Raw genomic sequence first — 22629 nt, 5'->3', positions numbered from 1 at the left:
GTGAGGCTGATGACAGAGCAGAAACACAATGAAACTGTGATATCTGTGAACTCAGCTTCCGTTTTCTCATAACATCCTGGAGGTCAGAGGTTGACTGCTGAATTGGAATTATTTACAAAAACACTTTAACCAATAAACGAAAGGCAATTCAGGTGTGTGTGTGAGAGAGAGAGAGGTTCAGTGACATTTGACCTCCTTGGGGCCCAATCAGACAGAAAGCAGTTTTGTCCAGTTGTTTTCTATGTGCAGACGTTTGTTTCTGTGCTGCTGACAACAAACCTGAGTGAGATAAAGTTGAGTTTCAGCTGTTGAACTATAAGCAAACACATTTCTGGTTATTAGTCCCCTGGTACCTGTAATTTAAGTGTATCTATCGTATTTGTTATTATATGTTACTAACTGGTTTTCTTCACAAACTAGAAATGATTCAAGGTGTGAGTTTCGAAACTATCCAGATATTTTACTTTTAAAGTCATCTTGTTTCCAACGTTAATGTGTGGTTTTACTGACACTTTATGTCTGAATTCAGACTTTTCATTGTGAGCCTACTGATTTCAGTATGATCTGTGATCAATAACTGATTCCTCTTCGCATTCTGGAACAAACAACCAACTCATCACAGGACAGAATGATCAAACTTTTCTGTTTAGTTGTGAAGGAGAAAAAAAGAAGCTCATTGTGTCATGTGAAATGTCACAGTTCTTCTGCAACCTTAACGGGGCGTGGCCTCTGGACAGTGGGCGTGGTCAACAGAATGAGGCACACATCAGACTGAGGGTCAAGAGGTAAAGGTGTGAGGTCAGAGAGGAGGAGGAGTCCGCTATGTTGTCGAGGCAACCATTCTTCTTCAGACAGACGGTGTTCTCACAGAATGAACCTGCACACATGACATCATCAGACACCTGAGCTGTGACATCATCTTCTCCCACTCCCAAACATAACCTGAGCTGTGACGTGATTCAATCCTGTGTTTACCTGTGAAGTTGTCTGGACAGACGCAGCGCTGGAAGTTGACGCAGGTTCCTCCATTCTGACAAATCAAACGCTCCTCGTCACATATGTTCGCTGAGAGAAGACAGTGATTGATTATTGACTTTTAATAACATTACTAATAACTTGAGGTGTGCTCCTGTAAGCAGCTGACCCTGCCCTGTGTACCTGTGCAGCGGGCTTCGCCTTCCCTCCAGGTGTATCCAGGTAGACAGGTGTCACAGCGCCGGCCTGAGGCTCCAGGTTTACACTGACACACTCCAGAGTCAGAGCAGTGAGGAGAAACACTGCGCTGCACATCACAGTCACACTCTGAAGACACACACACACACACGCACACACTTCCATCATCATCACCTTCTTCATCACCACTTTATTTGGATTTTCTGTTGTATTATTTTGTGTTTTGGTGTCAGTAGTGTGAGAGTTTCTCCACCTGGTAACAGTACAGCAACATGCTGCCTGAATGTGTGAGTGTGTGCATGTGCGTGTGTGTGTGTGTGTGTGTGTTACTGACCGACACAGATGTTCTCATCATCCAACTGCACTGAGGCATTTCTATAGTAACCGAGGCGACAATACTGACAGTTCTGTCCTCGTGTGTTGTGTTTGCAGCTCACACACGTGACCACGTTGATGAAGTCGATGAAGCTGCAGCGATTGGAGTGACCATTGCACTCACAGTCTGACAGAAACACAGACAGAAAACTCGCCTGGCATCAATCCTACAACAGACTGACACACCTGTCGCAACACTTGATAACAACCCATCAGATGGCTTAGAGGTGGACACACTGCAGCGCTGCTTTCCTTCCTTTCAGCAGCCTGTCAACCAACCAAGCTGATGAAACATTTTAAATACATGAGGTGATTGTAAAGATCAGTTCAAAAGGGGCTTATCAAAGAGCAGGGGAGCTGAACCGAACTTCCCTGAAAACTAACAGCTTGTCTCATGACAGAACACATTGTCAAGGCCTCATAATCCTGTAGGAAGTTGTTCACAGGGAATTGGTCTACTGAGTACCTGTACCTATTGAGGAACAAAAAGCACAGTATCAGTCAGGACTCACCTCTTAGGTGGTGAATAAAGTTTTGGGACTGAATAAAACAAGAGACACAGTGGAATGACGAACAAAATAATTTTGTTGGGTCTTTTTGATTCCTGTGTTCTGCAATTTCAAGTTCCTGCAACTGAATTTGGCATTTGCTCATAAGATGATTATCTTACTTGTCTAATGATCATATTTTACCCACAATTTTGTTTCTCTGTGTGCTGTAGCAGCCTGGTTTGTTCACATTTATTTGATTCCAATTACTTTCTATCTCCTGTGTTTGTAAGAAACAAATGCACTTACAACAATTCACAGAGAAACTCCATCCCCACATCACAGCACGGATGAAATAAAACATGTAGGCAGGTGAGATGGGTAATATCAACATGAGGAGAAATAAGACAGTGGCAGAGGATGAGATAACCAATCACAGTGCATGCTGACCATGCTGATCTTTATGCTGTGGCAGTTCACATCATCATAGAGGTTTGTCTGCAGGTTTGTGTGTCTTTTATTTCTTTGTGACCTTTCTGTAGTGAGTTATGGGGGTGGAATCAGTTATTTGTGCAGTAGTGTGATGTACCACAGAGAGGAAAAAGTGTCTGTGGGCAAATATGTCCCTCACATCTGTGAGTTAGACAGAATAAACAAGATGCATCTTCATTTCTTCTTGAAGGGGTCATTTCTACAGACTGAGGAGGTCATTTACAGAGAAAGGGGTCAAGTTTAAGAGCGGGGCTTGTTGGTCTCAGTTGTTCTTACCCTGAAAGGTGACATAGGCGATTTTGGACAGCTGACTGAACTTTGGTCCTCCTGGAATCAGAATCTTCTGGGTTGCTTTAGACACAAAACAAGGTGTGTAACCATGGAAACAGACATGCAGCAGCAGAGGTTGTAAGAGTTCAACAGTGCTGATGTACTACTCATGACAAGTGAGGGCAGGCCTACTTATTGGGTGTACGCACTGGATCAACTTAACCCTTTGAGATGTATCATTCCATCTTCAGCTCATGTAGTGTTATTTCACTGATGCTACCACTACTATTATCTCTACTACTACTACTACTGCTGGTGCTGTTACTAATGTTAGCCAGTAGGTGGCAGTTCTACAGCTGTTCATACCTATTGTACCTTTTTTCTCATAGCCTTTGTCATCTTTGTCCTTCTTTCCTTCCTCTTTAGTTTCCTTTTTGGGATCCTCTTTGGCCTCAGTGACTGTTTGGGTCACCAGAGAATGAAAAGATTTTAACTTAAATATGTGTGACAAGAATTTATTTGAGAATAGTTTAATGGTTAATGTGTCAACCTTCTGCAGATATTCATGTAAAATACACATCTGGATTTTCTTGGTATTGTCTCTTTCCTCATTTATCCTCCCATCTTATTTTAAGCGAGCTTTCTATGTGCAACACATCTATCTATCTAATTTTACTATCCTGTAAAATTCATGTCACAGCAACTGCTTGACAGTGTAACTGAGCTGAATTTCTTTATGCACACATCTGACACCTTCTTAATGGCAAGAATTCAATTCAGTTTTCAATTCAGTTTAGTTATATAGCATCAGTTCACAACAAAACTTATCTCATGACATTTTCTAATTACAGCCCAAACTCTTTAATTAAATTGTAATATAGAGAACATATTACAACATTCCCCCTTGAGCAAGCACTTGGTGACAGTGGCGAGGAAAAACTGCCTTTTAGAAGGCAGAAACCTCGGACCAGACCTCAGCTAAAGATGGGCGGCCATCTGCCTTGACCGGTGATAGTGATCTATCATGTCACAAACTGATTGTATTTGTACTGAGTGTAGTTTTTTGGTGACTCAATTTAAAGCACCCAAAAGTATTTGGACATCCAAATGTAAACTCAAACTTATTTTTGCCAAGCTGCTTTTTCTAAGGTCAAGAGAGAAGCTTAAACCCGGATGTAAAAGGAAATTATCAAAATCTCTGAATCTGCAGTGATTGTTATTGGATATTTTGTGCAGTTAGAATCTAAATGCCTCATTCTGTACCTTCTTCCTGTTTCTGCTCTTTTGGGCTCTCTTGCTTAGAGTCTCTTCTTTCATCTGATTCTATCCTCCCTGTTGGATCACCAGAAGCTGAATCCTCCACAGATGATTTCCCTTCCATCTGACCTCCTAAAGAATCCAATCCTGGATCATCTACTACTTGAGGGGAGTCTGGTCTAGAATTAAGATCAAGACTTGCACTGTCCGGTGCAGAGGAATCTAGTACAGTTAATTCCACGCCATCTTTTCCTGTCTCCTCTGTATCTGGCCTTGCTGAGACAGAATCCAGGCCAGAATCCACTGAATTTAATCCAGGAACATCAACAGGTTCAGGAAAACCATCTGGACTGTCTGGCACTGGTCCAGAATCTGGTCCAGAATCTAATCCAGGTTCAGCTGAATTTGAATCATCTGGAAATGGAAAGGTGAAGTCCACAGGGGCCAAATCACCAGCAGGGTTAGACCGATTTAAGGTGGTGGAGCTTGTGTCTGGTACAGCCTCACCTTCTCCTTTTTCAGAAGAAGCCAACAAGGACTCTACAGAAGCATCAAAAGGAGATACCTCAGGAGGTGCTCCATCAGGAAAAGGTACAGCTATCAGACTGTCTGGAGTCCTAGAGGGTGCTTCTGGAGAAACATCTGGAGGTGGTACAACAGGAAATGGAGCATCAGGAAAAGGTACATCTGGAGGAAGTACATCACGAGGAGGCACATCAGGAGAAGGTACATCTGGAGGAGGTACATCAGGAGAAAGTATATATGGAAAAAGTGCATCAGGAGGAGGTACATCAGGAAAAGATACATCTAGAGAAGGTGCATCAGGAGAAGGTACATCTTGAGGAAGTACAACTGGAGGAGATATATCAGAGGGAGGTACATCAGGAGGGGATTCATTACGACGAGCTGATTCCAGAGGTACATCGGTAAGCGGTATATCTGGAAGAGGTGCATCTGGAGGAGATACATCAGGAAGGGGTACTTCTGCAGTTTCATCAGGTAGAAATATATCCGGAGGAAGTTGTATTTCCCAAGGTACATCAGGAGGGGGCACATCAGGAGGAGGTACAGGAAAGGTTGTGTCAGTTCCTGCTGTAAATGAAAACTCTCCAGTCTGATTGGTCAGAGCTGCCCCAGTGGATGGAGTGTCTCCAGATGGAGCTCCATCACTGGTTGGGGTTATTTCTAGGATGGTTGCTGTAGTTGGTGCTCCAGTTGATGCTGTAGTACCATCAGCAGATAGGGTAGCACTGGTGATGAGATTGATAGGATCACTCCCAGAAATGGCTGTGTCTGTGCTGTCTGATGAAGTGGTGTCAGAAGGTGGAGTCACTGGGTCAGAAACAGACACCTCAGAGTCAGTACTGCGGCCTGGGATATTGAGGATGTTGGTAGTGATGGGAGAAGAGCTGGTAATGGAGGTGTCTGTTACTGCGGGAGCTGATTTGTACAGAGTGTCTCTAGGGTCCAGAGCTGAGCTGCTGGATGGAGCTGTGTCCGCTGTAGGTCCTTCTGTATCACTAAAGTCTGGAAATGCATCAGAACCTGTAGTACTACCAATGCTACTGACAGAAGTAAAAACTGTAGTACTTATGCCAGCTCTTGTAGTAGTAGAATCTAAACCAGCTTTAGAAAAGCCACTAGCATCACCAGTACTAATAAAGTAACTTGTAGATCTAGTATCAGTCATTTCAGTAGTACTGATAGCAAGACCATTGTCAGTATCAAATACAGTGGTAATATCACTGCTGCTAGCTGTTTCTACAGTCATAACACTCCAGGTGTAAGTGGTAGTAGAAGTACTTGCTGTATCTGTGACAGTAAGAGGACTTGCTGTGCTTATAGAAGCTGCATCAGGAGTCATTGAGTCCATAAAAATAGTCATGGTATTGTCTGTATTAGCAGTAAGGTCAACAGTAATGGTAGTAGTAGTGCCAGTCATAGCAACAGTATCAGTAGAAGTGATACTATCGAAAGAGGTACAGTCAATTATATAAGTAGTATTTTCACTAGGGGCAGTAACATCACTTACAGTAATGTCAGTCGTAATAGTTTCAGTACTTAAAATACTGTCAGTAATAGCTGCAGTAGTAGAGCGATCAGTACTACTAGTCTTGGTAGTAGTAATGTCAGTCACTCCATCTGGTGAGGCAGAGGGTCTGTCAGGTGCTGCTGAGTTAGAGTCCGCAGCCGCTGTCAGAGAAGAAGAGTTACGTCTCTTTAGTGAAGCTCAGCTTTCTGTTCTGTACAGATACTGACAGAACTCTGCAGAACATTAAACACTGAGAGCTTTTCAGTTTAATCAAATGTGAATTAGAGGAATCCCAGAACCCCTATCCAGACTCTCAGGCAACAATAGACTCCAAAATAAATCAGATGAGCTGTGAGGTCATGAGATATTAAAGGTGTCAGTTGGACTATTTTAAATCATGCTGAAAAAAATACAAACCAATAACAACATGACATACACTCTTCCCTCAACCTTCAACTCTTAGCATCCATCCATCCATCTTCTTCCGCTTTATCCGGAACCGAGTCACAGGGGCAGTAGCTTGAGCAGGGATGCCCAGACTTCCCTCTCCCCAGACATTTTCTTCAGGTCTTCCAGGCGGACCCCAAGGCATTTCCAGGCCAGCCGAGGGACACAGTCCCCCCTGCGTGTCCTGGGTCTTCCTTGGGGCCTCCTCCCAGTGGGGCATGCCTGGAACACCTCCCCAGGAAGGTGTCCAGGGGGCATCCGAAACAGGTGCCCAAGCCATCTCAACTGCCTCCTTTCGATGTGGAGGAGCAGCGGCTCTACTCCGACCTCCTCCGAGGTGACAGAGCTCCTCACCCTATCCCTCAGGGAGCGCCCCACCACCCTGCGGAGGAAGCTCATTTCACCCACTTGCATCTGAGATCTCGTTCTTTCGGTCATGACCCAAAGTTCATGACCACAGGTGAGGGTAGGAACGTAGATTGACTGGTAAATTGAGACCTTCACCTTACGGCTCAGCTCTCTCTTGACCGTGACAGACCGATTCGCTTGTCAATCTCACGCTCCTATCTTCCCTCACTCGTGAACAAGACCTAGAGAAACTTAAACTCCTCCATTTGAGGCAGGAACTCTCATCCAACCTGGAGGGGGCAGACCACCTTTTTCTGGTCGAAAACTTAGATTTGGAGGTGCTTACTCTCATCCCAGCCACTTTGCATTCGGCTGCAAACCTCCCCAGCGCATGCTGACGCCCCGACCTTCCCAAACCAGACACCCTCCGGTCCCTGGCTGCGCCTAGAAATCCTGTCCATAAAAATAATGAACAGGACCAGTGACAAAGGGCAGCCAACATGCACTGGGAACTGCAGCTGCCAGCAATTCGGACCAGACTCCTGCTCCGGGAGTACAGAGACCACACAGCCCTTAGCAAAGGGCCCCAGACCCCATACTTCTGGAGCACACGGTCGAATGCCTTCTCCAAGTCCACAAAACGCATGTGGACAAAAAACCCACCCCGGTCTGCCAGTCCAAGGGCACTGTCCCCGATTGCCACGTGATGCTGTAGAGTTATGTTAACAAAACAGCCCCACAACATCCAGAGCCTTAAGGTACCCAGGATGGATCTCATCCACTCCTGGTGCTCTGCCACTGAGGAGCTTCCCAACTACCTCAGTGACTTCAGCTTTGGTAATGAGTGGATACACCTCTAAATCCCCAGCCTCTGCTTCCATGACAGAAGACGCGTCAGCAGGATTGTGGAGATCCTCATCCCTTTGCCCCTCCAATACCCGTCAGCTGCCTCGGGGCTCCCACAAGCCAACCAGGCTCGATAGGACTTCTTCAGCTAGACGGCATCCCTTACTTCCGGTGTCCACCACAGGGTTCGGAGATTGCCGCCACGACAGGCACCAGAGACCTTACAACCACATATCTGAGCAGCAGCTTCCACAATGGAGGTGGAGAACATGGTCCACTCAGACTCAATGTCCCGAGCCTTCCTCAGGATCTGGTCAGAGTTCTCCCAGAGGTGTGAGTTAAAGACCCCTCTGATGGAGGCTTCCTCCAGACGTTCCTAGCAGACCCTCACAATGCGTTTGGATCTGCCAAGTCTGTTCAGTTTCCTCCTCCTCCAGTGGATCCAGCTCACCACCAGGTGGTGATCAGTTGACAGCTCAGCCCCTCTCTTCACCTGAGTGTTCAGAACATATGGCTGAAGGCCAGATGACACAACCACGAAGTCAATCATTGACCTCCGAGCTAGGATGTCCTGATGCCACGTGTACTGATGGACACCCTTATGCATGAACATGGTGTTCGTTGTGGACAAGCTGTGACTAGCACAGAAGTCCAACAACAGAACACCACTCTGGTTCGGATTGGGGAGGCTGTTCCTTCCAATTACGCCCCTCCAGGTGTCACTGTCGTAGCCCATGTGGGCATTGAAGTCCCCCAGTAGAACTATCGAGTCCCCAGTCAGAGCACCTTTCAGCACCCTTCCAAGGGACTCCAAGAAAGCCGGGTACTCTGCACTGCTGTTCGGTCCATAGGCCAAGACAACAGTGAGAGGCCTATCCCTGACCCGAAGGTGCAGGGAAGCGACACTCTTGTTCACCAGGGAGAATTCCAACACATGGCAGCTGAGCTGGGGACTATAAGCAAGCCCACACCAGCTCGCTACCTCACACCATGGGTGACTCCGGAGTAGAAGAGAGTCCAGCCTCTCTACAGGAGTTGGGTTCCAGAGCCCCGGCTGTGTATGGAAGTGAGCCCGACTATCTCTAGCTGGTGTTGCCCAATTTCCTGCACTGGCTCAGGTTCTCCCCCCCCCCCCAGTGAGGTTGACATTCCATGTCCCCAAAGCCAGAGTTTTTGTCCAGGGTTTGGGTTGCCGGGGCCCCCATTCACAGCTGCTGCCCCAACCACATTGCACCGGCCCCTTCTGAACCCTTCCGCGGGTGATGGGCCTACGGGAGAGTGGGCCCATGTCACTTATTCTGGCTGTACCCGGGCGGTCCCTTGGGCAGAGACCAGGCCACCAGACGCTTGCCTGCAAGCCCCAACCCCAGGCCTGGCTCCAGGGTGAGGCCCCAGTAATGCCAATCCGGCCGACGTACATGTCATTGTTGTCATTCATTAGAGGCTTTTGAACCGCTCTTTGTCAGACCTGAACTTTTTGTGTTTCAGGAAGTCAGACATCACTGATTGGCCTACAAAAATACAACTTTACAACTTAATTCATTACTCAGTGATTTTGGTGAAACTGGATCATAGTTCATGGAGAAAATATTTTCCACTGTCCTGTGATATGTTCTGGCTGATCTGCCTGCCTGCTGATAAGTGACTGTCCTCCCAGTGAACACGGCCAGAGATCTAACTAAATCTAAGCCTCCGACTAACTGAGGTTAGTTTCGTGCAGTTGTATCTCCTTATATAAACTATGATAAATACTGATAAATACCTGTTCTGTCTGTCCATCTAACCTGAAGATTAAAAAGGTGTATAACTGACACACACACCAACACCACTATTCCTGTGTCTGTTCTCTGTGGTGAAATTAGTTTTTACCCATGTGGGGATACCTAAATACTCAAAATAACATTTATTTTGGAGTCTACCACTGCCATTACTTTTCCAGCTCAGAGCCACTGAAACTCCACCAACCAATCACCAGGTTGTAATAATGTGGAAAGACCAAATTTTGTTCTGCAGGGACCTTTACTGGACTCAAATCCACACACTGCTTCACTTTTCCTTGTTTAGATCCACATGTTCACATCATCAAATGAATATTCAAGTTTGATCAGCTAAATATCAATAGCAGAGTTGTGTGGATTCAGTCACTATCGCATCTCCTCACTTTTCAGATCGTGCTACTCTTCTATTTGTTCTATTGTTCTACCAAATTATTGTTCTGATCATTGTTGCATCTGGTAGGATTTCAGTGGATTCCTTTGTTAGAAAATGATGCTGAGCGTATTTAACACTGAAGCTTTTATACTTCAAACTGTCTCAGGAACATCTGATGTATCATGGTGTATCTGACAGGTCCAGGACTCTAACTAGACCCGGTCCTCATACAAATCCGCTAACATTTACCAATAGGAAAACGGAAGAACAGAAAATGATAGTGGCAGAAAATGGTTCACTGTGTTAATCATATGCATTTCACAAAGCTTACAATTTGTAAATGGAGCGTAAATGTTTGTTCTGTGTTTAGAAATTTTTGATTAAATTAAATCTAAATTTCAAATTTTGCTTACTTTCTTTGATCTTGACAAAACAATAACTTAAAGATTTCTACTTGACAGGACCTTGTATGTGTGTGTGTGTGAGCATGTGTGTGTTCAAACAACAGATTAACACAGATTAAACACACACACCATCTGTTGGTGTGTTAACCTGAGTGGTCACATATATTTTAAGGTGAGAGAGAAGTGGAGCTTTGTTTTCATTGGTTTGTTGCCAATATGAGGTTAGTTGTGATGTTTATGAAAAAATATTGTGTCAGAAAACTTTGAAATGTCCAAACTCTGCCATTCAGAAAAATATAAAAGTTTAATAAAAAATAATAGCTGGAAGGATTGATAGTAGAGTCGTATCCCATGATGCAACACTGACCACAATAGTTTTCTGTGTGATTATGGAGACACAGGTGAGCAGACAGACAGGTGAACAAGTGAACTAACAGAAAGACAAACACATGAGCAGACAGGTAAATAGGTGAACTTTACTTACTGGCTGCTGTTTCTGTTGCTTCACCTGAAAAAGACGACAGGTGAAATTTAAAGTGTGTAGGATACACAAACTGTGTGTGTGTTGTGTTGCAGACAAAACATTAAAAACCTCCTCAGGAGGTTACACATAAGGACTTAATGCTAGGAACAATATTGTGTCAGTTAACTAATTAAAACTCATCCTGCTTTTTCATTAAAACTCCTGAATCTCTGAATCTGTAAATATGTTTCATTTCTAAAGTTAACATTTGGAAACAAGATGTGTCTTGTGTGTCTGTAAAGTCCATTCTCAGAGTTTGTGGTTGCCACAGTTTCATACTGGACCCTGATTGCCTTCTAACAGCTGTGATATCATACATGTGTGTATTAAACTGTGAGCTCAGAGAAACGTTCCTCCTTCAGCAGATGAAAACAAACTGTACAGATGTCAGAGAGTATACATCACAAGAAGAAGTAAGAAGAAGACACAATAGGAGAGCAAGCAGTGTGTGTTCAAGTACATACAGGTGTTGGCGGTGCCTTTGGGCAGAGGCAGGTAAGATCCTGGTTTCCAGCTCCCCGATTTGAGCCCTTGGCTGCAGCGCTGACAATCCTGTCCACTTGTGTTGTGGTCACATTCACACTGTAGTGTTGCATCACGTAACGCACACTGAGATGCATGCAGGTTACACTTACACCTGCACAAAACACACATACAGAAACACAATCACATCCTGCTGTAACTTCTTTTCTATTCAATACTCAGAGGCTAGTCTAGTACCTGGTCCCTGGAGGAACACTGTCTCATTTCACTGTTACTGTGAACAGCTGAAATGACGATAAAAACCTCTTGACCTCTTCCTCATCAAATGTGGTGAGGAAGTCTGAAATGCTTCTTCTCACACCTTTAGGATATCAGAATGTTTTGCAAACCTGCTTTTACTCCTAACATTTCCTTCAAACTCTTCTCCTAAACCTTTGGTCCAGATGTGCTGACATCTGCCTTTAACTACAGACTACCAACAAAATCACATTCCACACATCCACACAAGAGAATAAGATGGCAACCTCAAGAAGAAGAAAGCAAGGTTTTCTCTCTGCACATAAAAAGTTAGTTACCTGGTGGAGTACTTCAGTGTAGTTGTAGAAGTGTAGTTGGTACATACAGTTAGTTATTTTTAGATGTAACCGGTCTGTGGATGTATTTAGATATTGGCTCATTGTAGCTGGTTGTCATTAGCTAGTTGAAATCAGTAGTTAGTTAGTTTGTTAGCAGGTGTAACTGGCTGTTAAGGGTGTAGTTGGTTTCTCACAAGTGTAGCTGGTATTCAGCAGGTGTAGATGTTAGTTACCTGGCAGGTACATCGATGTTGGAGATAGCATAGAAATATTTCAAAAGGTTGTCTCTCTGAACATAGGTCCCTCCCAGTGCTGGGCGAAGGAGTCGCAGACGGAGGTTGGTGAAGGTGAAGAAGTCTCTCAGACCCTTCATGGTCTCCATCCGGGTGTACAGGGTGTCCATGTTAATCAACTTTGGACCCGCAAATACCCCAAATCGGGCACGCACCTCAAACACCACAGTCTTCTCTTCCTATCGAATAAACACTCACCGTCACTTAACAAGCTCCTCAACCATTGGTCAAGTGTAGTACACCTTCTTTATTCATCAAACACTCTTATTGCTCATTTTTTATTTCATGTTTTTAAAATAATTTAGTACAAGTAAATTACTGTTGTAAAATCTCGGCATAGATGATGGATTTCGACCTGCAGAAAAATCTCCCTGTGCATAGTGTGTATCAGTAGTATTATGACTGCAGTATCACCAGCATCAGGTCAAGTTACCCACCTTTGCACCCACCCAGCGAGAGTACTGCTCAGTACAGATAACCCGGGTTAAGTTACTCGGTGCTAAATCAGAGACCTGTTTAGGAGACATACCGAAGGCCTCTAGACAATCATCGGCGTAGTACTGATATGGCTGCCATGTTACACCTGAAACACAAACACTGATCAATAACAGTTATTTTCCTTCTATTACCAGTTATTAACACTCATTACTAAACAGTGACATCAGTTAGTTTTATTTATGGAGTTCAATATCACAAATTGAAAAAAATTCCACTCTGTTCAGAATATGCCATTTCTGTTATTGGATAAAGAAAAGTGCCACCAAAACCTTCTTACAGTATTAACAGCCTTAGTTAGAGGCTATTGGGCTTCCCACTTCTGACATCCCTCTTGGATCAGCACTGGGTCTGGTACTGTTCTCTGTGGGGCAGGCTGATGTTAGGGGTCTCTAAGGTTCTTTCAAATACTCTATTTGATGATGGACATTCCAAATAAACTTGATTTGACAAGACCACAACAGATGGTGACAGGCTGGAGGGAACCAAAGACTGGATCCGTAACTGGGATCTTCTGACTTCACCATCAATGTCAACTGAACCACACAGGAATAACACACCTCAATGGACTATCAGAACACTTGGTTCAGAAATCTTTCTGACAGGGCTTTCACCCACCCTGGCCAAGGGACTCAATTTTGGCAAAACACCGAAACAACTAGCAACTGTTGACCTCATAACAGCCATAGAATCTGCCATCAAGAAGAACAACCTCCCACAACCAGAAGGGGAACAACTCCAACTTAAAATATCTAACCTAATATTCCTTCCATTTCTCTCCAAGATCCTTGAGAGAACAGTCATCAATCAGCTGCATGACTTTCTACATAGTAATAGTTTATTTGAGATTTTCAATCTGGCTTTAGAGCTCATCATAGAGACGACATTGGTAAAAGTCACAAATGACCTTCTACTTGCATCAGACGTAGGACTCATCTATGTCTTTGCACTGTTAGAGCTTTGTGCTGCTTTTGACACCATTGACCATTCCATCTTATTACACAGACTGAAACACCTAATTGGCATTAAAGGAACCACATTAAGCTGGTTTCAGTTCTATTTTTCAGATCAATCTCAATTTGTTCATGTTAATGATGCATCGTACTTACTCAGTTCCCCAAGGTTCTGTGCTTGGGCCAATACTGTTCACCCTTTATATGCTCCCCATCGGTGATATTATTAGGAAACATTCCATACATTTTCACGGTTATGCAGATCACACACTTGTACTTGTCAATGAAACCAGAAGAAACAAATCAGCTAGTCAAACTTCAGGCATGTCTTAAAGACATAAAAACCTGGTTGACTTGCAATTTTCTACTTCTAAACTCAGACAAAACTGAAGTCATTGTTCTGGGCCCTAAACATCTTAGAAACAAATTATTTAGTGCTATAGCTACCTTGGATGGCATCACCTTGGCGTACAGCCCCACTGTAAGGAATCTAGGTGTTATCTTTGACCAGGACATGTCCTTTAACACATATTTCAAAGACTGCATTCTTTCACTTCCACAATATTGCAAAAGTTAGACATTTTTCTGAGTCAGAAAGAACCCTAACCCTAACCCAGAAAGATGCAGAGCAGTCCATGCATTTATTAGTAGTGAGTCACTCAATACCTCTAGATTGACATTCTCTCCAGGTTGACATTATCTCAGATCAGGCCCATTACAATGCTTTCTTTGTCAGAGAAATTAATGACAATAGTGAACTCAGTCAAGGGCACTCAGGAGCTCAGGACACACTGGGGGCTCCCATGCTGATGGTTAATGGTGAGGTATGGCTGGAAACACACATTGCCTGTGGCCTGGCAATCAGTAAGTTGAAGACACAATTATTAGGCCTTCAAACTTTGTGACAAAACTGCAGGAGATGACTGTGTTAAAAGAGGCAGATGAGGTTTATTTAGGACAAGTTTAAAACATGTGGAAATGACGCAGACTGTGCCACAGAGGTTGAAGGTCTCTGTGAACACTGATGCCAGCTGGTCAGTACAGGCTCCATCTGGTCCTTCAGTCTTCCTGGTGTACCTGGTGTCTTTCTCTAGCAGGGCTCCTACCCTGAATGGGATGCTTGATGACTGATGCCGTTAGGCTCAAGACATGCAAAGAACATCTTGAAATGTGTGCATTCACCATCCAGGAGGAGGAGAAGGACACTTTGTAGTCTGTTAGGCTTCGCCATCCCTGCTACGAGCATCTGGAATAAGCCTGTAGCAATTATGACGTGAAAAGTGTAAATCTTTGAGAATCCTGCACTTGAATTTAATTCTGATTCTTAGGAGTCTGATTTTTCAAAATCAATTTTCTTGAATCATGAGTGAATAAATAGAAAAGACAGCCTGTTTTCAGTCTTTTGCTCCAGTATACTGTGTGCCAGGCCATTCATGTAAATAACAAAATGAGAGCTCTGCTGTGCTGTGTGCCTGCGTCTCCAGCAGCCTCTCTGATGAACCATCAGTACTAGGAAAAGATATTTCTGTTCATTTCTGTCAAAGACACCGAGCTGACACAGAAGCTGACTGAGCTCTGAGTTATTTGTTCACTTCAGAGTTGCCTTGTTATTTAATGCTGCAGTGTGCGTTGGTCACATGGTCTCATTTGTTGATCTCAGTGATCTCAGTGCTGATCACTGCTACATTAGTCTTGGAGTGAGGAGATACAAGTTTTTTTAATATATAATCTAATATATCTAATATCTACTAATTTTCGAATAATTTGCACATTTGTCCATTAACATGCTGATATGAGCAGCACAGCTACATCAGAGCTGCTTCTTATCCCAGTCTGCTTCACACTGGACTTCTGTGTCCTTTTTCAGCTGTTGTTCAAACTTCAGGAAGAAGGTGATGGTCAAATGTGCTGAAGGTGTGAACTGTTTTTAGCAGCGGAGAATATTATTATATTATTCACCCTATATATGCTCCCGATTGGTGACATTATAAGGAAACACTTTATGTAGTTTTCACTGTTACGCAGATGACAAGCAAGCAAGCAATGACAATTATATTTATCAATGAAACCAGATGAAGCCAATCAGCTAACCAAACCTAAGGCGTGTCTTAAAGACATAAAAACCTGGATGACTTAACAAAACTGAAACTTTTGTTCTGGGCCCTAAACATCTTAGAAACAAATTATCTAGTGATATAGCTACCTTGGATGGCATTACCTTGGCGTCCAGACCCACTGTAAGAAATCTGGGAGTTATTTTTGATCAGGATATGTCCTTAAATTTACACAAAGCTCAAATTTCAAGGACTGTCTTTCACCTTTGCAACATTGCAAAAATTAGGCACATTCTTCCTCAAAAAGATGCAGAAAAACTAGTCCACGTCCACACATTTATTACCTCCAGGCTTGACTACTGCAGCTCCCTGTTATCAGACTGCCCCAATAAGTCCATAAAGAATCTCCAACTAATCCAGAATGTCACAGCACATGTATGGATAAAAACTCATATTAGAGATCATATTTCTCCTGTGTTAGATTATACTTAAAAATTCTTCTCCTCACATTCAAAGCCCTTAATGCTCAGGCACCATCTTATCTCAAAAAGTTCTAAGTACCTTATTATCCAACTGGAACTCTATGCTCCCAGGATGCAGGGTTGCTTGTGGTTCCTAGAGTCAGTAAAAGCAGAACGTGTGAACGTCCTGCAGGATGTTGTTGTTCTGCTCTTTCAGGACTAACACTCACTCTACTTTAACGTGATGGACAGAAGATCCATATTTAAACTGAAACTTGTTAACAGCACTGTTGCGACCACTCCAGTATTACCTGGGCATCACATTATTATATTCATTGGCTGGTGTTCTACTGTAAGAAGGTAATCAGAGGAGGTTGCTGGCACTACTGTTAGCTGAGCTACACCCACTAGTCATGTGACGTTTTGATTTGCAAGTCATAATAATCTGTATGGACTCAGGCAGCACATGTCTGGAGCTTTTTAGCAAATTTAGCTAACAGGAAGAGATGGAGTCAGATGATCTTTGAACTTCTTGGGTAAATTTTGTTTCTCCTGAAAGTGACCAAATGGTAGCTTGTGTTCAACCCTCAAAGCCCCACTGACCAATCACCTTTGTCCAGAGATTTCTCTAGCACCATGCTGGTTGGTCGGCCATACTCAAAGGTGACGACGATGTCATCGACCACCTCCAAACTTTTGTTCCATGACAGAGTGATGTTGGCCAACAAGGGCTCAGGATACCTGGACCATGTGACTGTCTGCCAGTAGGTAATGAGCCCTCCCCTCTCCCTGTCTCCCATCAGCTGAGGAGGGTGAGACAGATCAGGACTGGAAGCATCACATTCATCGCTGCACAGATATGGGTTCTCCTGCAGAACACAAACAAACTCAATCATTTAGCTGAATATTTTCTATGTTAAAATATATGATGGTAAGTTTTGTGTCCATTGATTGGATCTGTAAGTACGTAGGACACATGTCTTTCTACCACAAGGCTGCATCGAAGTGAGGAACTGTGAGCATGTACATATATGATGCATCTAAACACTCAAAGACTTCTGTCACACATAAGGTAACGAGTGTGAATTGTTCATCATGATAAGACTGCAAGATCTTATGAGCCTTGATACCACTACAATAATCAAACTCATGTCTCGATACTCCAAAAGTACTTTACTTCAGTTTCTTTCGCTCTTCCTCTTTGTCTTTTTTGCCTCCTCTGTCAGCATAGCTCTTTTTTTTTGTTTTTCTGAGTAGTTTCTGTAGTTACTCCAGTTATTCTGGAGGTTAGCTAGCAATAGGTACTGGAGAAAACAAATCCTCTTCCTGTTTGGGCTAGGAAATGTCAGACTCATTTGCTTTGTGAAATACCATCCAGTCGTGCTGAGCTAACACCTGAAAAATGAAAGTTGAGTCAGACCATTAAACCAGTTTAAGCCTGTACGTTAAACAAAAACAGAGATCTAACCACCCCTAACTGCCAGTTTCCATTTCAACAAATCAAAATACTTCATCCTTAAATCACATGATTTTTGCTATGTATCAGTCCTGCTCACTAATCAGTAACTAATCCAGAGGTAAAGGACAGATAGCTCAGTGTTAACAGTAAAACCAATATTATTTGCACCAGAACATTTAGATTGTGTAGGGTTAGGGTTAGGGTTATGGTTTATTCTCATCATGCCAACACTCAGCAGAGGAACAGGGTCTATGACCTTTGTTAGTTAAAAGGTACCTCCCTTATGTCAGAGATATAGGGAGGTAAACTCATATTAGTGACAGAAAAAAGGTCTGAATACCCCACAACTGAACACCAAATCACAATCACTAAATTCAAATAGAACTGTTGAAAAGAGGAGAGATTAATCCATGTGAATGCTCAAGTTAGACTTTGGTGAACTTTGACCTGTGAATTATATTCACTGACAAATAGAAAGCCCAATAAAATGTCAGAGAAACAATCAAAAGAAGGTCTGTGGTGGATCTAGTTGGTCTAAGAGTCGCTTCAGGAGTTTGCGAATATCATCTGCTGCCAATATTCAATCTCCAGCTGCTTCATGTGGACAAGTGAACGCCTCAGTGTACTGAAGAGCGTGTGTGTGTCCCACTGACATACAGTGTGTGATGGATTAACACTGATGTTAATCTGATCAGTGTGTCAGAGGCTTATCCTTTGACTTCAGCTGCAGCTGCCAACTGTCGCAGTACAGATTCAACTAATCTACAGCTAAGGATTTAACTGCTGACTCTAAGTGACTGCCACCAATTATACAAACAAGTCTATACATCAGTTAGAAGTTAGTTACTTCTAAGCCAACACTTCAACATTACAAACAAGATACAGCAGACAGGAAACAAATTGACAATGAGCTCTGTTTGCCTGAAGTGATATTTATATTAAACAAACCTGCTGCAGCAAATAAGTTTAGATGGAAACTGACTGATTGTGTTGAGACTGTGTTAATGTCTTAGAAATATCTTTTGGTTTCACGTGAAGAAGACCTGCTGCAGCTGAAACAACACGTTAAGGTGCTCTTTAAAGATCGTTGTTCTGTTTGTCTTCTGGGAAATCCTATTAGTTAATTATTGACATTTAATTTTTGTTCATGACATTTCCTACATTTATCAATAATTCAGAAACAACTTCAGTTTCCCAAAGGAACAATTAGACAGACAGCAGGAAATGTGTGTGTGTTGTTGGTCAGGACCCTCCAGGAGGTTACAAAATAAATGTGAAGGGTCATGAGACAATTGATTGGGACAGACTTTATTATTTTTATGTGAAATACTGTTTACTGTATTGTCCTGAATAAAGAAGAAATTTTATTGTCTGAACAGTGGAGGTTGTATTGTACATCATCAGACTTCCTGTTTTACTGCGACTGTTCTTCACGTCTCTCATGTGCAGCTGCTGCAAAAACAGACTGAATGATCTGCTGTTGGCAACTGAACGTCCTCAGATTGAAGTGACTAAAGAGAAAATGAGTGACAGCACACCTGAACTGCTGAACTACTTGAAAACAATGCTGACCTGAACACTTACAGAGTCTGGACATCTTGAAGACAACTGGACTGAAATTTGACAGAAAATCACTGTTAACAACTTGAGATGAGCAGTCAGACATCATCTCAAATAAAATCTCAAAATAACTCATAATGGACATGTTTCTCTGTGTGTCTTCAGGTGTATATAACCAACCAGTGTGCAGAATCTTTCAGGTGGGTTTCCACAGGTGATGCCAGGTGGGTCGACTCTTATCTGCATTACTTCCTTCATGTTGGCAGGTGGAGGCTGACAGGCGTAGAATTCCCATCCTGGTCCCCCCTCTGAACCACGCAGAGAACGACACACATCAAACTGACTGCTGCTCTGACAATTACCCGACGCTGACAGGTGGAGGAGGAGGAAGATGAGGAGGTGAGACATGATGGACCAACAGTCAGACAGACAGGAGGTCCCTCAGGAGATCACAGCTCAAAGTCACCTCCAACATTCTTAATCCATGGTTGTCATGATTACCAGCTGGTTATCCTTTCATTGTCATGGTTACAGGTGTTGGTAAACACCTGAGATTTTCAGTCAGCGACAAAGATGCTGTGCCTTCCAACAGCCTGCAACAAAACAACACAAAACCAGTCAGAGTCCTGAGGTAACTTCAGGGTTACGATGGTGGCTCTCTTAACTTACGCAGCACATCTAACCTGGGATCCCAGGTGGGTGGATTAATCATGTGCGACGTCATATGTAGTGACACGTTGCAGACTGTATGCACTGACTTGTGTTAAGACTTTGCTCCAGGCCTTTTACGTATGCTGTGGGTCATCAATGATTTGTTTAATCCAGCGGCCACAGAAGACAGGCTGCTTTCACTGTGACTCTGTCTGGGACAGAGTTTCAGTGGCTCAAGTCTAAGTTTTACTGAGCTTTAGTGGACCACGATCCTCCTACAGCACAGACTGAAGCACTCAAAGACTTGGACTTGTTGCACTAGGATAGGACAGTAAGTCTACTTACTTTCAATTACCTTATTTATTTATTTGTTGCTCCCAAATTGGTTTCGCACCACTCAACTAAAACAACTAAAATAAGGCTAAATGATAAGAATACATCACCACAACAACACGTTGATCTAATGGACCACAGGAACACAGTTTTATTCAGAGGTTTGCTCTAATGATGGGGCCGTGATATTAAGAGCTGAACTTGAGATCAGCACTACAAAAAGCTCCTGTTTAAAGGCCTTTTATTCATTGCTGCAGGACATTTGGAGCAAGCAGCTCTTTCTCTGACTGGGTGTGTGTCTTTTTTATTGTCTTTGCAGTGATTTTAGTTGATTAAATTAACACAGTGGGAAACACAGTAGGAGATGTTTTTACCACCTGTGTGTTTAGCAGCTATGGCTGTTTTGCTTTTAGCCTTCTGCATATTTGATGATATTAATATTATTTAATTAATCTTAAAGTTTGTAAAATATGCCGCCTTGCATTTTGTCCATGTTTGTGATTGGTCACATGTCACAAACACATCACAACACAACAACCTGCTCATGGATGCATCAGGAAATCCTGGGCTGACTTGTCAAATCGCTTCACGTGACTGCTTAGCATGGCTGCGACTGCTGGGGTTAGTGAAACCAGACAACTGAAACATATCCTATATATATCCTATATATATATATATATATAGTATAGTGAACTCAACCTGGTCCAGGTAGACCTGATCCAGAAAGTGTTACACCCAAATGGATCCAAACAGATGCAGATGAGAAACAAAGTCAGTTGCTTAAGATTGATGAGTTACATCCATGTCTCAAGTGTCTCAAGTGGGTTTTAGACCCGAGTAGAGACAGAGTCTGTTAACTGCGCATTGTCGGCCATTTTGAGAGAATCTGAAGTCTGAGGGTGAACTATGTCGGCCTCGGTAGAAACCATTACATCTTCTTTGCTAACAGGGCTGAGAACATTATAGTCATGTGACTCAAGACACTGGCAGCCATCACTGATTTGATGATGACAACAAATTTCTCCTGACCGCCCGATCTGATTGGCGTGCTGATTGATTAAAACTAAATCTAGGATCAGTGAAGAATTTTTAACATATTTTAAACGAGGTCAAATTGATGTCATCAGATTTAATCCAGTAAAAGCTGTGAGGTCTGCACACCTTTTCAGTCTCCACCACTATCAACAAATAAATATTTATTTGTTAATAAAATTTTAGGTTTGATTCTCTCACAGTTTGTGTTGTAGAACCTGTTAGTCTGGTCATCATCAATTTAAATGTTTGTCTGCTTCAGTTTCACATAGGCACACTTCAACAACATGTGACGTGAACCAAAGCGGACAGGAGTGGACTCGAGTTGATGTAACATAGAGAACATGAAGCAACTGAATGCACCATCACACAGTCAAGTGTATCGACTTCCTGTGTCTACACGTTCAGCTTCCTCCTGCCTCCAGAGAAATAAAGTGAGATATGAAAACAACATGTTTGTTTCTGTCTCTTTCTCTGTCTCTGTCTCTCTCTAGCTGTCTCTCTCAAAGAGCACAGTTTCTTCTTTAAAATTAATCTGAAAATCCAACAAATGTGTCGAACCTGTCTGCCTGTCTCTCTGCCCTGCCTGTCTGTCTCTCTGCTGTGTCTGCCTGTCTGTCTCTCTGCTGTGTCTGCCTGCCTGCCTCCCTTTCTTTCTGTCTGCTCTGGTTCTCTCTCTTTGTTTGTTTGTTTGTTTGTTTGTGCGTGGCCTGGTGAAACATGATTAAACTGAGACTCAGAGACTCAGATCTTCATTTGTTTGTTCTTCTTCATTAAAACATTTCTTCCTTTCTGCTGAAGTTCGTCCACCAGTGTAACAGAAGTTCGAATCATTGGCAGTAAACAAACACTTCCTGTGTTCTACACACACACACACTTTATTAGGTACACCTGCTGTGTTAATTAGACTGAGAGTCTACACCCATCAGGTGGACAGAATATCAGGAACCCATCTGGATGTAATCCAGTCCAGAACAGCATGATGATGAGTTCAGCATTCAAACACTGAACAGAAATAAAAGTCTCTTTATGTCACAAGAGGCTCAGTTGGAGTTCCTATAAAGTGGCCTCTGGGTGGAACATCTCTGTTATCTATCTGTCTATCTGTAACTACCTGTCCTCTTCTTATCCTATGCTTTTCTACCTGTCTCTGTCTTTTACCTGTCAGTCTGTCTTTCTCTCAGTATGTCTCTATAGTGTTTCTGTTTTGTCTTTCTACCTGTCTGTCTCTGTTGTGTTACTCACCTGTCTGTCTGTCATCAGGTGAGTCCTTCATAAGCTGATTAAAAAGATGACAAAAATCTGAACGTCCTTTTCTTCTTCTCTTTCTCTTCTTCTTTTTTATCTTTTCTAATCTCCGATCTGTTCTTTCTGCCTCCCCTCCTCCTGAAGATAAACCTCTCAACAGACTCTCCAGCTCCACCTCTTCTTCCCTCCCTCCCTCCCTCTCTGTATCTCTCTCTTTCTCTCTCTC

General features: G+C 43.0%; 1 protein-coding gene across 3 annotated transcripts; it reads right to left on the bottom strand.

The window, feature by feature from the left end:
• Nucleotides 1-372: 372 nt before the first annotated feature.
• Nucleotides 373-22562, bottom strand: ntng2a (netrin g2a). 3 transcript variants are annotated; one of them, XM_046386406.1, is made up of 14 exons: nt 22401-22562; nt 19320-19732; nt 16731-16989; nt 12595-12740; nt 12098-12336; nt 11271-11443; nt 10768-10791; nt 4062-5387; nt 3174-3257; nt 2805-2879; nt 1508-1675; nt 1159-1302; nt 976-1065; nt 373-877 (listed from the first exon to the last, which is right to left on the bottom strand). In XM_046386406.1, exons 2-14 carry the CDS (start codon nt 19545-19547, stop codon nt 747-749), a joined length of 3087 nt encoding a protein of 1028 aa, XP_046242362.1. In that variant the 5' UTR covers nt 19548-19732; nt 22401-22562; the 3' UTR covers nt 373-746. The 3 variants fall into 3 exon arrangements, with proteins under 3 accessions (XP_046242362.1, XP_046242361.1, XP_046242363.1); XM_046386405.1 differs by lacking the exon at nt 3174-3257 and having other exon boundaries at nt 4062-6248; XM_046386407.1 differs by lacking the exons at nt 3174-3257; nt 4062-5387.
• Nucleotides 22563-22629: the final 67 nt, after the last annotated feature.

Source organism: Scatophagus argus, chromosome 4 (assembly GCF_020382885.2).
Source record: "Scatophagus argus isolate fScaArg1 chromosome 4, fScaArg1.pri, whole genome shotgun sequence".
Classification (NCBI taxonomy): Eukaryota; Metazoa; Chordata; class Actinopteri; family Scatophagidae; genus Scatophagus; species Scatophagus argus.
This window is presented reverse-complemented; position numbering and strand designations above follow the sequence as displayed.